At 34.5% G+C, this 17,601-nt stretch overlaps 1 protein-coding gene across 3 annotated transcripts in view; it reads left to right on the forward strand.

Annotated features, from left to right (window-relative positions):
- The window catches only part of NETO1 (neuropilin and tolloid like 1), a 79,218-nt gene that overhangs the window by 55,782 nt on the left and 5,835 nt on the right, over positions 1-17,601 (forward strand). The window contains exons 8-12 of one of the 3 annotated variants that reach the window (XM_088172545.1): positions 461-574; positions 2,849-3,407; positions 4,708-4,796; positions 6,012-10,710; positions 13,537-13,859. In XM_088172545.1, the coding sequence (XP_088028671.1) occupies positions 461-574; positions 2,849-3,407; positions 4,708-4,744 (710 nt within the window). In that variant the 3' untranslated portion in view covers positions 4,745-4,796; positions 6,012-10,710; positions 13,537-13,859. The remainder of the gene's footprint in view (positions 1-460; positions 575-2,848; positions 3,408-4,707; positions 4,797-6,011; positions 10,711-13,536; positions 13,860-17,601) is intronic. The other 2 variants (XM_014870935.2, XM_088172543.1) reach the window with 2 other exon arrangements.

Consider the following 17,601-nt stretch of genomic DNA (forward strand, 5'->3'; position numbering starts at 1 on the left):
CATATGTTCTTGAACTGACACGCTTTCTTACAGAATGGAGGTTTCAGCAAAAACTTGAAAGACGTTATTTACCATACACTGGATCAGTCTGGGATACAGTTGACTCTTTTTGTAGCAGCCCAGAGGGTGGTATGTTTTGGATCTATGCTTGGAAACTGCTGTAACACATGGGTGACTTCCCAACAATGTTTGGTAGCTAACCCACTATATCCGTGAGAGTCGTGCTAGGGGAAGGTTCAGTCATTTTAGATGAAACTGGGAACCTCTTGCCACAGAATAATAAACAATCTGTGACTTGAGTGCTCTCCATGTTGCATATCAAATATTTAATATACTCAAGGAACATATGTTGCATAGCTTTGTCCTATTATAGAATACATGTCCACTCCTAGATGTGTTTGTAGAAGAGAGCTGAATGATTTGCTAATTTAATATCATTTATAATTTCTCTCATTTTTAGCCCCTTGTGAAGCCAACACATTCTTTTGCCACAGTAACATGTGTATAAATAATACACTGGTCTGCAATGGACTCCAGAACTGTGTGTATCCCTGGGATGAAAACCACTGCAAAGGTAACATGTAGAATTGAAAAAGTTGTCATTTGCCTTGCATCAAATCCTCAGTTTCTTGCTAAACGTGTGCCAAATGGGTGAAAGCTCAGGAAGAGTAATTTGGGGAGAGCATACAACAGAGAAAATGAAGGAAGGTAAAAAAATGCCAGTGGATTTTACTTTCAGTGTTTTCTTTTATTTTTTTTCGTGTTGTAATGGTTATGTCCTGCTGCCTGTTTATGCGCTTCTGGGAGGCTTTCTGATCACTTGGTCTCTGCTTTCTGTACAATCTAAAGTATAATTAAAGGTAATATTTTGGTTCCTTTGCCATAGTTACCTTTGTAGTGGAGCAACATATGAGTAGCAGCTGTCTTTTAGCTGCATGCCATGCCCGTAATAGCCCAGGTAGTCTTATAAAGGAAGGTGGAATTAACACTGCAAGAAACAACCAAATATACCCATAATCAAGAGAAAATGGAAATGCAAGGAACAAGCTTGTAAATATTACATCTGTCTATTTCATAGGCAGAGTGATGTTCCTACCCATGTGCTGACACTGGTGTCTAAATATTTCTGTGGTTCTGTTTAAAAAAAACAACAAAAAAAACCCAGCCCCAAAACAGCATCTCTATTGTCTTCAGGGAAAAGGGCTTAACTAACTTACATTGCAGTCTAGGGAGACAGTTTGCTTCTGTCTTGTATCCCCCTGTCTCCCCCCTACTGCAGATTTGCTCCTGAAAACATGGGATATGCCAAATTTAGGAACCAATCAAGAAAAAAATTCAGAATGAGGTGGATTAGCAGTCAGCCCATAAGTATACTGAAGCTTGTAAAATCCTGTGCACTGCAATAGGGTAAAACACAAATGAAAACATACTTCAAAAGAACACAGCTAAACTGTGGCATAGCATAATATTCTTCAAAGGAACTAAACAGACAATTGGGAAATGATTACTCATTCTCTAGTTCCTCACAATAGAGGAAAACAGAAAACCTTCACCACTCTTCAATTTCCAGAATGATTTTCATCTTTCCTTCGTCAAGTATCTTTTATCAGGTCTTGTGCATTCATCCTCTCTTGTTTTTCTGACTACAAAAAGGAGGTTTGCTGATTCCAGCAAAAGCGTTGTTTGCTGCAGTGTTGCTTTGTCTAACTCTGCTTTTTCTCCAGAGTCTGTGCCAATCAGTTAGAGAAACACTGAGCAAATCTATAAGCTTAGACAGTGAACTACTGAAGAGTTAAGTTTTCGTATCTAGGAGATTATGAAGAGATGAATGTTGCAGTTTTGGTGCCAATAACTTCCATTTCAAAGGCTTTTCGTTAATTCCTTTTATATGTTTTATGTTGCCAGGAAAAACTACACTAAACTGGGTGTTGAAATTTAACCACAGTTGTCTTGCTATGCCTGAGAGAGACTGATGCAAACACTTTCAACTTGAATTTCTACAAGGCTCAGTCACCATCTTGTGCCTGCAGCCTTGTGAAAGCAAATCACAGAGAAAGATGCACAAGAGGAAGGGGAAACTGGTTTTATTTCATTACTTTACTGCATTTTTCTGCTTTATTCACAATGCAGAATTTACTGACTTATTAGTCATGAGTAAATGGTACTAGATACGATCAGCTTTTGGATTTTTATGGTTATTTAGAAAAGTTTTGGTAATTAATATGCAAAAACGCCCAACTGAAATAACTTGTACAAACTTATTTTGTTTTCCTTTCTGAAACCTAATTTGAATAACTTTTCTATTTGCCCCTGATTTAGCTTTTTCACTGAATGCTGTCAAAATTCCCACTCAGCTCACAAATATTAGACCTTCAATCATATAAAATCTTGTTATTTTATAGGACTAATGTCCTAGTTGCATATATGTCCTAGCTGCATATATTTACTGGAAGAGAGAGAAAATAATGAAGATAACATCTGTAAAAGTCTTGGGGGCTTTAGCAGCCAAATGGGGCTCAGAGGTGACACTGAAGCCATCTGCTTGTTATGGTGGTTGTTTTTTATTAAAAAATTTAAATAATTCTTTCATTTAATTAAGCTTGTAATATACCCTGAATGAATAAATTTCCAAGTGAATAGGCACACAAAGGATTTGTGTTTTGCTTCTTTGGCTTTCACAAATATCTGATTTCTTTCTCTTTTCTTTTTTATTGGTGAGATCGATTAAGTGAACTCAGAAATAGACTAGGCTCTGCCTTGCAGTAATCTGTGAACCCATCATAGTTGTTTTTATTCTTGAACTTCAATTAATGCTATGCTTTTTTTTTTTTTATTCCCTGTCACACAGAAAAAAGAAAAGCAAACCTATTGGACCAACTTACCAATACCAGTGGGACTATAATTGGGGTGACTTCTTGCATTGTGATCATCCTCATTGTTATCTCTATTATAGTACAGATCAAGCAGCCTCGTAAAAAGTTTGTCCAAAGGAAAACAGACTTTGATCAAACAGTGTTCCAGGAGGTGTTTGAACCTCCTCATTATGAGTTATGCACCCTTAGAGGGACAGGGACTACAGCTGACCTTGCTGACGTTGCAGATGACTTTGAAAATTATCATAAACTGCGGAGATCCTCTTCAAAATGCATTCATGACCATCACTGTGGATCACAAGTGTCTAGTATTAAGGGCAGCCGTAGTAACCTCAGCACAAGAGATGCTTCTGTCTTGACAGAAATACAACCCCAGCCTGTAAAACCACTTGTTCAGCCCATGAACAGGAGAAATATCCTTGTCATGAAGCATAGCTACTCTCAAGATGCTGCAGATGCGTGCGAGATAGACGAAATTGAAGAGGTGCCAACCACAAGTCACAGGCTGTCCAGACATGATAAAGCTGTTCAGCGGTCAGTATCAATAGATTTTTGATGAAGACTATTGTGTAAGGACTTGATTGCCCAAACATATTCACTCATTGTTCAGTAAAGACATATTTTCTTTCTTCTTTATTTATTGTTTAAATTTCTGTTTTCTGATACCATATGACATTATATTACCGCTCTCTCTGTCTCTTTTTCTCATCTCTGCTCCTCTTTCCTGATGAATCCTGTATCTCCATTTTACTTTTTTCTTTCTTTCTTTCTTTCTTTCTTTCTTTCTTTCTTTCTTTCTTTCTTTCTTTCTTTCTTTCTTTCTTTCTTTCTTTCTTTCTTTCTTTCTTTCTTTCTTTCTTTCTTTCTTTCTTTCTTTCTTTCTTTCTTTCTTTCTTTCTTTCTTTCTTTCTTTCTTTCTTTCTTTCTTTCTCCTTCTCTCTCTCTCTTTTTCTTTTACTGTTTTGCATGTATCCAAATGCATACACACACAGTCAACAGAGAGCAGGTACAATTTTTAAATACCAAAGAAGATTGTGTGAATTTAGTTTTTGGAACAGCCACATACATGTGGTTTCCTTGTAACTGAGGTGGCCTTGAATATCATCCACTGTTGGTCTAACTATTTCTAAATAAATTCATCAATAAATAAAAGAAACATGTGTCAATTTTGATGCATGACACAAGAATGAGGAACACGGTCCTGGGGTAAGAAAATCCCTTTCCTCATGAAACATTACCTTTTATATAATGAATGACAGTATTTCCAAAACTTTACTGCTGTGTGTTCCATTATTGATCACAGTATTTTGATTTGTCAAATAAACACAAATGAAGAGATTATAACATGAGACCACATAGTGAATTCATATATATATATTTACATATAGGAATGAAGTTAAAGGGGAATCTTTCTAATCAATAAAAAAGTAAAATCAAACATAATATTTTAATAAAAGATTTCTTTTGTATATGGCACTTTGAATCTCTGTAAATATGAATTATTAAAATTTTGCAAGTAAAAGAAAAAGAAAACAACAACAAAAAAAAAACTATTTGAAAAAGAACACATAACCCGTTTTAATTTTTTTTCTCTTGCATGCATTATTTATGCATTTCTTGTTACTGTTTACATGCCCTCCATATTTACTTTGCATATACTTAAGGCATTTCTTTCTCTTAAAAAAAAGTTATTTGGTTATTTTAATCCAATTGCATGTCTATGTAAATTACTTCATGAATATTGGTCAGATTATCAAAGTGTACTGTTTATTAAGTATCTATATGAATATATTTCTTTTTTTCTATGCAAACACTATTATTTTGAATGAAATAGCCATAACATTCCAGGTTCTGCCTCATTGGGTCTCTAAGCAAACATGAGTCTGAGTACAACACAACTAGGGTCTAAGAGAAAAACCTGAGGTAAGTAAACATATCTATACAGCAATTGAACCATCTGTTGCTTTCCATTTTATTTGTTATATTTCTGTAATGAGTATTAGGTCTCAAATTGTATGTCATCTTGTATGGAGTCAGGTTTGAATGTTAAAAAAACTGAAAGCCAGATGACCACTTCAGCATTGCACAATAAGCAAAATCTGTTAATTCATTATTCTTAACAGAATTATAGTCAGCTAAAACAATCTAATTCCAACCACATTATAAAGTCATGTGCTTTGCATGGCTCTTGCATTTCATTTATTTATTTCTTAATTATTATTTATGGAAAAAAAAAGAGCCCCAGCATGTGAAATAGAATGTAAAACTTTGCAATTTAATTCAAGTCAGTAAGATGTGGAATTACGTCCTTTCAGTTCATGCTTTTCGTCCAATATTGTGAAGTGCTGGGGGAGGAGTGTGGGTTAGTACTGACAAATTTCGAGATTCTGTAGCTCTAAGGTTAATGTTTTCAAATTAAACTTACTTTTTGGAGTATTTTCCTAGACTTTTCATTTTGCATAATTTTTATCAGCACTTAATAAACATAATCTCAGATATTTATAATGGAGTTATAGATAGCTGCTAGTCTGTCCATTTATATATGTGTATATATAAACATAGATATACGTATATACATTTTTATGTGTGTGTATATATAAAGCAATTTTACAGTGAAATAATCCATTAATAGTTTTATTACCTGTAGATAGTTTAAGTAAATATTTTTCTGCATTTTTTTTCTCAGAGAGAGCATCTTTTTACTTAATTTTGATTTCAGATAACTATTCATGCAGTCATGCAAACTCTGAGTGGAAAAATCTATAATGAACTATCTCAGCTCTCTGAAAGAGAGAGTGAACAATTTTCCAATTTAATTTAATTGCCTTTATGCAACCATAAGAAGTACAGACATATCTTACCTCCTTAGCAAGATATTCTCATTGCACAAAAATACATTTCTTTTGTAATTTGGTTTCTGGACACAAAGTGCTCCTTAGGTATTAAATATATTTGGTGATTTGCTGAAAACTTGAGGAAGAAATTAGTTCCTGAGACTGTCCTTTTATTTTTTTTTTAAGTCATAGTTTTCTTTAAGTTGATCTTTTTTATGTCTGTTATTTACTTGTATGTTGTGTGATATGTGGAAGAAGATTTACATTGAACTTTTGTTATATGTACGTTGTTTTCATTATATAGACTGCTTGAGAATAGTGCGCTCCTGGGTGATTTTGAACATGCTACAATGAAATGTGAAACTATCGTCCTTGGAAACACCAGCTAGAGGTTTTATGGACTCTGACCAGCTATTCTCTTATCATGAAAAAATTCAGCAGTGTTGAGTAAAATTACTAGAAGGCAATAAGACTTTGGTTATTATGCTTATCAGTCATTTCTCTTTTTCTTTTTCTCTCTTCTTTTTGTTGCAAGTAAAATTCCCAATTTCAGGAACAATTTATTGAAATCAGGTATTTAGCCATTCATAATCACTTCAATAGAAACGTTTGTTGGATAAGCATCTAGCAATATGACTGAATTTGACATTGAGAAATTAATCTGCATGTATGTTACTGAATATTTGAGTTGGCAAAAATCCCTTTATTAGATACATTGTAAAAAGCATGCATTCACAGTTATTGCTGTTACTGTTCCATTTCTGTGTCATATGCTTGCTACTTGTAACTTTTATATAAAAATACATAAAACAATGTATAATGATTTCGTACCTTGAGTTTAATGCAATGTTTTCTTTACCAATCCTGTGTAATTCAGGAGATTAACCTCAAAATGTAGTTTCTAGGAACTTGAAACACAGATATAGAAGAGAATCAACTGTCTCTCATCCCTCAATTACTGAACAGAATACATGATTTTTATAAGATTTAAATGAATTCATAATAGCTTGATCACCTAATTTCAGTTAAAAGGTTTGTGATAACCTATGTGTTCCATTCTGTACTCTTAACTAATTTATTTCCATGGCAATTATTGGGAAGTTTGCATCAGTATGGTAGAGTAGCAGATTTTTATCTGTTACACAAATCTTATGGTTGGGTTCCAACTTTAGAAATATAGACATAAACCATTTCCCTAGGCAAGATAAAATTATATTTGTAATTCAAGATGTAAGTATTAATAACTAACACGAAAATCAAATTTGAGAGGTGACATTGTTATGAAACTATTATAGGTTGAAGAGCCACTATTATGTAAAGTTGAAAGCCCCCTCATCTAAGAACTCAATAACCATACATAAAATCATAGTTTCACTATCTGTTTAAAGTATATTTTCCAAATTCTTTTCCAAAACAAATCTCAGCTCCTTCTGAAACATCTTGAATCATTCATGGTTGTTAGTTTTTTCTGCATAAAAATGTTGCTAGATTTATTGGAAAAAGTGTAAAGAATTCCATCTCTCATCCTAAACTATAAGTACACAGGAAAAAAGAAAACCTAGAAGACTGATATAAAAATAAGGTGATCTATATGAGCTATTTAAATGCACAATATATAATTTGCATAACTAAAAATACAGAAAATCTGATTTCTTCAACTGTGACTTAATAGCAACATGAGAAGAAGGTTTTCAGGTATTGGACTACTTTTATATTTACAATGTATTTTACAACTATTTTTTTAGCTTGAATAATTTGTTTGTTTTCACATATTAGCTGCAAAAACAGTCCTCTGTCCTCTGTAGTCATTGAGAGTCACTGAGTCATCCCTCAGTTACATGGGTTTGCAGCATGCACTAATAGTTCATTTCCAGATCAGTAGCTCTTCACAAATTCATACTATTTATCACTGGTTTTATTCCTTAACCTTTCCAAGTCCTAGCTCATCATCCTTTTTTTAAATATATGTTAAGATATTGACCACATCCATGCTTAAAATAGATGCACCCATGCATCCACTATAAAATAAAGAAAGAATTAAAGACTCCCTAAAAGAAATGCATATACATGCAGACACTTGCATATTTAGTATGGGAGATTGTGTATAAATAAATATAAAAGGAGAAATCTAAGTATGAATTTAGTTTCAAATTAATTATATTGTTCTCACAGAAAAATGCTGAATTTGTTTTTTCAAAGTTGCTATATATTTATATTTAAGTGCCTAAATCCCACTGTAACACAAAGTTTGTCTAGTCCCTCTTAGACAAGTGCACAAAAAATTAATTTTATGATTTTTCCAGTGAAATGTTAACTGAAAGAACTGAATTGGAGAAGACATGGATATTAATAATTACATTGCATGCACGTCCTTGTTTTCTTTTAAAAATATCTAATTATGCCACAGGAAAAGGAGGGAGAAACATGAAATTCTGTGTAAACAGAACAAGTCAACTAAAATGAGAATGGTAATGCTTGATCCTGGAAACTCCTTAAGAAACATATTGCCTAATAGTTAGGTATCCCCTTAAAAACATTTTAAGTACAAAATACTTGTATACTGGGGTTAAATTATATTTATTAAAATATAAACAAAAATTAATTCAAACACAGATAAAATACTATAATTAAAATATTTAATTTCAAGTAATTGAATTCTTTGTACAGTCATAATAGACTTTGTACAGTGAATAATAGACTAGTCCACTATACCACAAACAGTAAAGATAATATTTGCTTCATATCACACAATAGTAGGATATCTTAATGTGATCTGTGAAACTCAAAATATTAAAATAAAAGGGGTTGTTGCTGGAAGTAAACAGTTTTCATTTCCTATCAGTATTTTTCATTATTATTATGAATCCACTTGTTTAAAACCAGAAGGAAGTTCAAACAAGCTTTCAATGTTATGGAAAGGAAGTTTGAGTTAAATTAATGCAGCTGTATGTGTTAATATTGTATAACACAGTAAATCACTGTGGGTTAGCTGAGCTACTAGTCCTAACTTCATGCATTTTCCCTCATGTTTGCCTTAAACTGAAATTAGGAAGGATCATTTGATACTAGATACTTTTGGTTTGGTGCAATGAGTGCGATCTACAGCCATGTTGACAGTATGCTTATTTCTTACATACTTTTCAAAAATGAGGTTTTGTTATCATAGTGCAATGAAATATTCTTTATAGTTTTGTGGTTTGTTTTTTTTTTTCCCTCCATGGATGTAGTGTTATGTATATAGTTTTCTTTTTGCATGATAGTTGAACAGTCACACCTTTTTTCTCTGCTGCAGGAAATATGGCCTTTGTAATTTGTCAAGGACTCTCTGCAGCATCATTTAAAAATCTCAGGAAGTTCATACTGTAAATCGTCCTCATTTAAACTTTTTCTATCTTCACAATTCTAAAAACAGCTTAAAAAAGGCTCTGATAAATGTTAGCACCTTATCCTTCATTTTTTTCTCAATTTTTATGCTGGAGATATTCTCTTAAACCTATCAACAATGTAACCAGTGAGAGGGAATAAGAAAGCAGGAAGGTTTCTTGCTAAAGAGAAATTGTTAGCCCCCACACTCTCCCACACCCTCCAAAAAATCAGACAAAGAAACACAGAAAGGTATTATATTTAGAATGAGAATATAAAGGACCTTTGAGCATACCTATTCCCAAATTTGTGAACATGTTTAGGACAGATAAATTCTTTAACCACCAAATAAAAACATTCTGTTCATGTCCAGCTCCAAAAGACAGAAGTAATACTTGACAGAATACTGACATACAAACAAAAAATTGGATTTTTTTGGTGCCTTCTCCTTTATGTATAAATCTCCCTGATTCCAGAAAGATATTTCAGCTGAGGGAGCACAGCTGAAGTACTAAGGCATATACAAAAGACAAAAGTTGCACCATTCAAACCTCTTTTGAACACTGAAGTCTGCTATCTGATCTGAAAATACCTACTCACTTGTGACTCAGCACTTGATGTGAAGTCTTACACTCACAACTCCACTGCTCTTCATCATTACCTTAGGATCATCTCTCTTTACTCTTTGATGATCACTTTACATCTTTATCACTTGCTGCCTTTCATTTCTGTCCACAGTGAGTTTAGTTTGAGCTTAGTTCTGTTCCATCTCACCTCAAAATTCACTGAAAATGCTGGAATCCTACCAGCTCCCTGCCTTTGTGTTACCCTTGAATCCACCAAGCTCTTTCCCATCTGTCACTTTAGAGCCATCTTAATCATACCTTGCCTATAAACAGCAAAATGAAAACATGAGATCTCAGCATATCCTAATCACTCTCAATTTATGTAGCAAAACAAAAGCCATGAAGGTGGAATGGACAGGAGGCCAGGCTCATTAGGCATACTGGATCTGCATTTTAATGACTGTGCATCTGTGTTGTCTGGGCTGTCTACCTCCATGTGTTGGCATGACCGCTCCTGTGATAGCCATACCTCATTGTTTGTCCACCATTTTTCTTCTCCCAGTTTACACCATTGTCAAAACATTTCCAGCACTTCTAAGTTTCCTTCTGTGCTGTATTTATATTAGTATGTATCTCCACACAACATAAATCCTTGTCCTAGCCTCCTTCACATACCTATTGAAACAGTGCACAGCCTGGTAAACCCCTGCCAGTGATGTGGCAGGGCTATCGTCAGCAAGGTAAGAACATCAGCTACCAGAAGAAGCAGGAGTTGCTGCTTCCATCCGTTTTCTTTCCCAGGAGAAGGAGTTGTGCTGATCCACAATCTCCAAACAAGGTCACTATGAGAAAAAAGAGAAGCTGCTATCCCCTTCAAGCAATGAATACTAACTGGGAGAAGAGAGACAAATTAAGAAGCCTATGACGAAAAATGAAAATAACAAGACTGCTTAGATGTCTTTACCAGAGTAACGGGCCTGACCAACACTGTGCAGCATCATTTCCCCTCTTCACTCTCAGATAAAGGAGAACTGTGGTTCAAGCCTTCTTTATCCCAAGAAGGAAGCTGCAACTGTGAGTATCAATTTTATTCAGATCTCTGGAAGGAATTAAAAGCTTCTTGCATAAATGTGGGCAGACAAGGACTTACTGTGCTTATGAGGGTAGTCTTGTGCTGCTACATACAGCATCTGCAACATCTAGCTATTTAGATCTTTTAAGTTTTCCATTCTTCAGTCAGTCCTCCTGAGCTCCAGAAAGGTACATAATAAACACACTCAGCTACTTAAAAAATATAAAAAAGACTTTACAGGAAAGCACTTACTTGGTATTTAGTTTAGTTGGATGCAAAAATATACTTGGTACTTGCTGCAGCTATTGTGAAAAAAAATAGGTGCTTTCTTTTGCACAGCTGCTAGGTTAGTGTATCTGGTTAAATGAACCATTCAGTTGGACCAACTGCATCACTAAATGAAAACACCTTTCATCTGAGATTTTACTTGTAAAACTACAGTGCCTGATTCATGCTTTAGTCACATCCTCCTTCCAGATCCTGTTTTTTTCAGAGTTCAGTGAAAGTTTTAGTTAGGAAAAATCAGTTTGTTGAAAGTGAATACTTTCACCATCTTTAATGAAGCCAAAAATATGATTTATACTGGGGAAGGAGAGCTTCATTCTCATTTCTTAGTGCTAGAGGAGTTTTCAACATAAGTCATCTACTCTTTCCCTTTCTTTTAAAAATCGGTGATTTAAGGTAAAATTAATTCTCTGTGCTTAGGTGATCCATGTAAGTCTGAAAAGAGAACTGAAGCAATGAAAGAGAGTATCAGAAGTCTAAAGTAAGCATATTTTCCCAATGATCAAAACAACAATAATATTTTCAGAAGTTACAGTTGAATCCTTGATTACTATACGAGCCCAATCCTAGCCTTCATTTTCTTAATAAATTTTATATTATCATAAGATAAAATTCAGCTGAGGAATATGAGTAATTTTATATTTGTGTACCAATCTAAAATTACAAATTTAACATTTAAAAATCTGTAAATTGCTGATAACCTTTTTTTTTAAACACAACTGATTTTGTTGGTCAGAAAGAATTACTTTCTTTTTTTTTGAGTGACAAGTCTCTGCATTTTGAGTTTTCCTTGCCAAATGGAAGACATTTTTAATTCCTCTCCAACATTTTTACTCCCACAATCTACTGACTAGTTTAGGTGCAGAAAACACCCATGGGGTGATTTTGTTTGATATTCTGAGTATATCTGGCACCTCTTTAGTAATGAAACAGTACATTACAGCTCTGCCTGCAGGAAGAATTTCTTCAACTGTTATCTAAGATGCATGGCCAAGATCCAGGCCCAGAGACTTGTGCTGTCATTTGAGAATAACTTTAGTGACATAAAGTATCTTGTTAGCTTTTAGTATCTCGGTAAAGAGTCTAGAGAAAAAAAGAGAAAAAAAATCAGTAATTTAAATCTTACATTTTTAAAATGTCAGCATGGTATCTCCATTTGTTAATATCACCATCTCTTTGATGATTGGAAAAGAGATATTAACATGGAAAACAGAGTTCATAGCAGAAGGCAGCAAAGATTATGTGACACTTTTATTAGGTATGCTACAGTTTTCATCTCTGTGATTTTTTCCTTTAATTCAGCTAGAATTCTTAGTTTTACTCCTCCCTTTTGTGATGTAAACTTTGTATGTCTATCAGATTAGCATTTCTTTTGCAATTCAGTAGTTTGTGGGGACTCAAAAAGACTAAAAAAATATTTCCAGTGCTGGCATACAGTATATAGCTATATAAAAAACTCTATCAAATGTCATTAGAGTTTAGCTGGATCACAATGTGCTGCTAGAAAATTATTAGATTAGTGATGCATGAAAATAAAAATGGGAAATTACTCTAGAAGTTCTGCATGATTTTAGTTCTCTAAGATTTGAGTATTCTGCTGGATTTGATCAAAAGAGAAATCTCAATAGGCATAAACTTTTATGAAAATCTCAACAGGGATATAAACTTTATATAGCATGAAGTTTTAAGCACACATCTGTTTGGAATATATGGAGAGAAGAAAGGGAACATTTAGAAACTTTTTTAATGCTTTGAGGAGATGAGTGCTTGTTCTATCTCAGAATTAATCAAACAGATTTTCCACAGGCTCCTTTCTATAGAATCTATGCATAGTGATGAACAATCCATTCAAATGGGAGGTATAAAATGGAATATTTAAGAAGGAACAGAAGTAGATAATAGTAGTGAAAGTGTTTAGAAGTATGATGTGTGATTCTGAACCTAGTAAATACACCTTTAAATACTGCAAAATGTTAGTCCCATTGGTTTCCTTACTATAAGGCATATGATTTAAAGCTGTGACATACCAAGGGCATACTAGCCAATTAAGTAAACAGAAAGTTTCTCTCTTAGAGTTCCTGAATCATAATCTTGTCCTCCAGCCTCTGAGGCTCAGCACCCTCTGTTGCTGGTGACATTAAACGAGCTGATAATTCAGAAGGCTCTTTGTGACAAACCTCTTGTCATTTTTGTTAGGACTGCAAGACCCACCTCTAGATATGGCGGTTATAACAGAAGTTAGTGGATGATGAAAAATTTGCTTCAGTTGACCCTTAACTATATTATCTGTATTGCCTTTTATTTGTCTTTAATTTTACAAATTAAAGTAGAAATTAGAGGGTAGCTAATTTAATTTAAAACACATTCTATCACTCTGTCTGGATTTTCTTTAGCATTCTTATAAACTGTTTGCTGATAAAAACCTATCAAATGTTTCTTATTTTACTCCATGGCTCAAATGACATTTAGCTTGAGCATGAGATTCTGAAGATTTAAATTTTGTTATCTTACCTCACCCCTTGACATTTATTAACATTTCAAAGCTCTCCAGCCTCTCAGGATCTGCTATCCAGTTTGAAGCTGACTTTTGTCAGTGTTGAATACCGTGTCAGAAGAAAGAAGAAAAATTTTTCATCTGAAGATTACTAATCCATTTTCCCAATGAGAAGAACAATCTGAGTACTAGAGCCATGTGGTGCCTTCTACTGCTAGATGGAAAAAAAACCCTAAAATTTGAATTCGCCAGGTGGTATTTTTGCTAAGTGAAAACAGTCCTTGTCTCCAATTCCAAAGCATATTCAGGAGAAAGAGGAAATCAGAAGAGGATGTTAAGGGGGAAAAAAAGTCATGCAAAACCCCAGCAGTGGTAAGTAAATAAATAATTTTACACTTTTGCCTAAAATTAATGTACAGCATAATACGAGGTGGAGCCACTACTGTTCCTTTTGGATAATTTGAAAATCCTCTAATGAGTTCATGGAGATTGTTTTTAGACCTGTATCAGGCATTGTCTTCTAATACTTTATTTAATTTTTCTTCATCTACTCCTAAAATTTATGGACTCCCTACATTCCTAAAGGCTTTTTAAAGGTGCAAGAAAGACAATTACAACAATTTCCACTACTTCACTTATTTTATAGATCATATATAGATCACAGAAACTACAATATGGAAGTCCTAGTTGAACCTAGAAAATCATTGCCTAGCTATGGCATCTAGTTAGTATTGTAATTTTAGAGCATTGTTTGAAAAATGGGCAAAATACAATGATGTATTCTAATGCCACATTCAAGAATACAGTCCACAGAACCCTAGAAAAGGACCTTTTAGAGAAAAGCAGTACAGAGTCACCTCTAAGGAGCTTTCCTTTGTCCTTTTTCATATGCTGATTTCCATAATAATAGCAAACATTGTGAAGGAGAAAGGGAGAACAAAAGCGTAAACCAGATTTTTTTCTTTCATTATAATAGTAATGCTTATCTCTATATCTACTGCTTGGGTAATGTATTGTTTAGGGAGAATTATGTACTGATACAGGCTTTCAATCATAACATGAAAGGATGATGCTTATGCAAGCCTTCCCCAAGATTGTTATTGAAGTTTCACAGAATTCATAAATCCAATAAACATGAAATGAGAATATTACAGCATTTTGCCTTTGTTGGTTTCAGCAGGAAATGCATTCTAGATTAAAAATCTGCAGAAAGCTCAAGTTTGAAGAAAAGTCATGAATCTCTCCCCACTCCAAGTCGTGCATATTGTGGAGTTTAATACAGACTAATTTGTTAAAATGTGGTGCATATGCTGACATATGCAATCAATTTTCTGATGTGACATACTTTCCATTACTTAGTATGCATATCTCCCAGGTACATGGATACTCTGTTATGAACACAGGAGCTTGTATGTCCCCAGACAGCAATAAGCAGTCATCAGCTTGCTGATGTGCAAATGTGCCCAAGCTAATGCTGCGAGTATTTGAACTGATATTACACAAAGTTGGACAGAGAAATATAAAGGAAGGCTTTCATCCTTTTCCAGAATATTTTATGCTTGGCATTACAGAACGTATTTCAATTTATATGATGATGAGCATATATTAAAAAGACTTATCAGTTCACATTCTGAAGACGCACCAGTGTTTTATTCTGGGGGAAAAAAAGATGCAGCTAAAATGTCAGGAAGCTTAGGAAATATCTGTTCAATCAGCTCATGACCAAGGAAAAGGAAACTCCACCCCCACTTTATTTGTATTTTGCTATTGGTTTCTTTGTTTTTAAATCCCCTTCATAAATGTTAAAAGCTGTTAGTCAAAGGTATGAAATGTCTCAAAGCTGAATCTTGGTTGAAATCTTGGGTAGTTGAACCTTTTCTGGCTGAAGCCAAATGGAAGCCAAAGATGGGTACTTGTCATTTCCCCAAGCCTAAGTTGCTGCAGAGAGAGTCAGGAAGGAAACAACCTCATCTGGAAAACTTCAAGAGTTTTTTTAAACTCCTCAACTCATCAGAACCAAAGTACTGTAAATAAAGTCCCACTTTTGTAAAAGTGCTTATTTTGCTGTCATCAAAAAATAGCCACGAGAGGCAGGTTAAGGCTGTCTGACATTTCTTCAATTTATTAGTAGGTGATTGTTCATTTGCATTAGTTTTCATGAAACTCTGAATCTAATTTGGGAGGTTTCAAGCTTAGCCTGCCACATGAAAGTAAATGGCCTCTAACCAGTGGGCCAAGGAACAGGACTCCTGTTTACTCTTCTTCTTTCACTTTCCCTATTAATTTAATGAATGTTTGTCTTTAAAAAGAAAATGAATAATTCTCACATGAGTAATTTAACAGAGAACATTCAGGAACAGCTAGAGTGTTGCACTTGCAGGCAATCAGTTTTAGAATTGTTTCCATTGAGCCGAATTCACAGCTTCAGGCAACAGCATCTGAAACCGCCCAGTTGAAAGCAGTCTCTGATATTGCTTCTGTCTTTCCATGCTTCAATCCTGCTATTCCAGTACAATTTGGAAACTCCTACTCTGAGGGCTGAGAAAAAATCCCTACAGAAGAAAAGCTGCTTCACAGCATGTGCCTGACACAGCAGCCTCCCTCCTTCCCTCTCAGTGCAGTCACTCTCACAGATGACCAAGGCCACAGGGGTGGCAGTAACCAGTAGGAGTTGGAGGAAAAAGACCCTGAGAGGATGTTGGAAAAGGGAAACTGAGGTCTTTTCCTGGTGTATTATGCTGCTGCTTTACCAGTAACAACTGATAATTCATCTTGCAAACAGTAAAAGGGAGAGAAGCTTTCATTTGTCACGCCCTCTTTATGTGAATTTACACCTTATCTGAGCTTACAGCAACGGCTGACAGCAGAGGGGATTATGAAAGCAAGAGTCTTTTCCTATCGACTAATTTTGCTTCATATTTTAGGAAAAAGTTCAGTATTTTATGTGTTTAAATAGAGCTACCTTGTGTCCGAGGTGTTTAGATACAGGTTTTAGTGCAGGACAGGTTTTAAACACTTCAGTAGAGTAGTCAGTTTCTACTGGAAAGCTGAGTGTCCAGTATTGTTATTTAAATGAATTCATAGTCAAAACTACTCTCCTCATGAATACTTATTTCTTTTGATCCAGGTCAAAACAAACTCGATTTACTGCCTGTGACAAATTTCAATATTTCGTATTTCAATCTTTCTTATTTCTTTTTTGTTAAAACGGGAAGATGAGTGGAAGAAGGTAACATATTTTATCTGAAGTCACTTTCTAATTCAATTAGAGCTTCATCTTGGCCTCCATTGAACTCACTGGGCTTTTTGCCACTGAATTTAATAAGGTTAGAATAAGACTCATAACATGCAGTTTCTTACTTCTTCCAGATAACCAATTAAACTATTAAATATCTCAGGGTGAATGCTTCCTTCTTGTCCACATGTTCTTTGATATTGTGTTATTGCTTTTTCTTCTGTCCTTCCATAAGTTTTAATTAAGAGTTCTTTTGTGTGTAGGTAAAGGGAGGCTGTTTAATTTTAAAACTTTTCAGGATATGCTTTAGTTTTGATGGTTTCTAAGGAGAGAAAAAAACAGAAGCATTATTTTTTCTAGTAGAGGCCTGATCTACCAAATATGCTTGCTTGAGGATGAATTGGGAAATTAAATTATGAATAAGGCGTATGAGAGCAAACATATACTCTCTCTCCTCTTTTAATTTAAAAGGAAAAAAATGAAAAGAATGTATTTGATTATTAAGAATCCCAGTTCATCAGACTCCCCAGAAAAAAGAAACTGCCTTTATATTTAACAAAATGTTCATTGTGAAAACAAAATTAGTATTACGGACAGTTGGACTAATTTCTGAAGCCTCATTACATTTATGTCCATTCATCCTTTTTAAATCTGTCAGATCAGTGCTTACATCAGGGACAACTGAAAATAAGGCCTTCTGATCTAATTTGTGTCATTGGCTGCTATGCCTGACAATAGAGGTAAAAGAAATGTGGTATCAGGGACTAAAGATTCAGATAAGAGCTTGAAGCAGGAGATGTGGGCAAAACAACACCTCTAAAACATTCTTGAAGGTTGGTATATTCTTACACAAAGAAGGAAGCTATTTCAGTGGTGGAG

Source organism: Sturnus vulgaris, chromosome 1, assembly GCF_052056855.1.
Source record: "Sturnus vulgaris isolate bStuVul1 chromosome 1, bStuVul1.hap1, whole genome shotgun sequence".
In the NCBI taxonomy this organism is placed as follows: Eukaryota; Metazoa; Chordata; class Aves; order Passeriformes; family Sturnidae; genus Sturnus; species Sturnus vulgaris.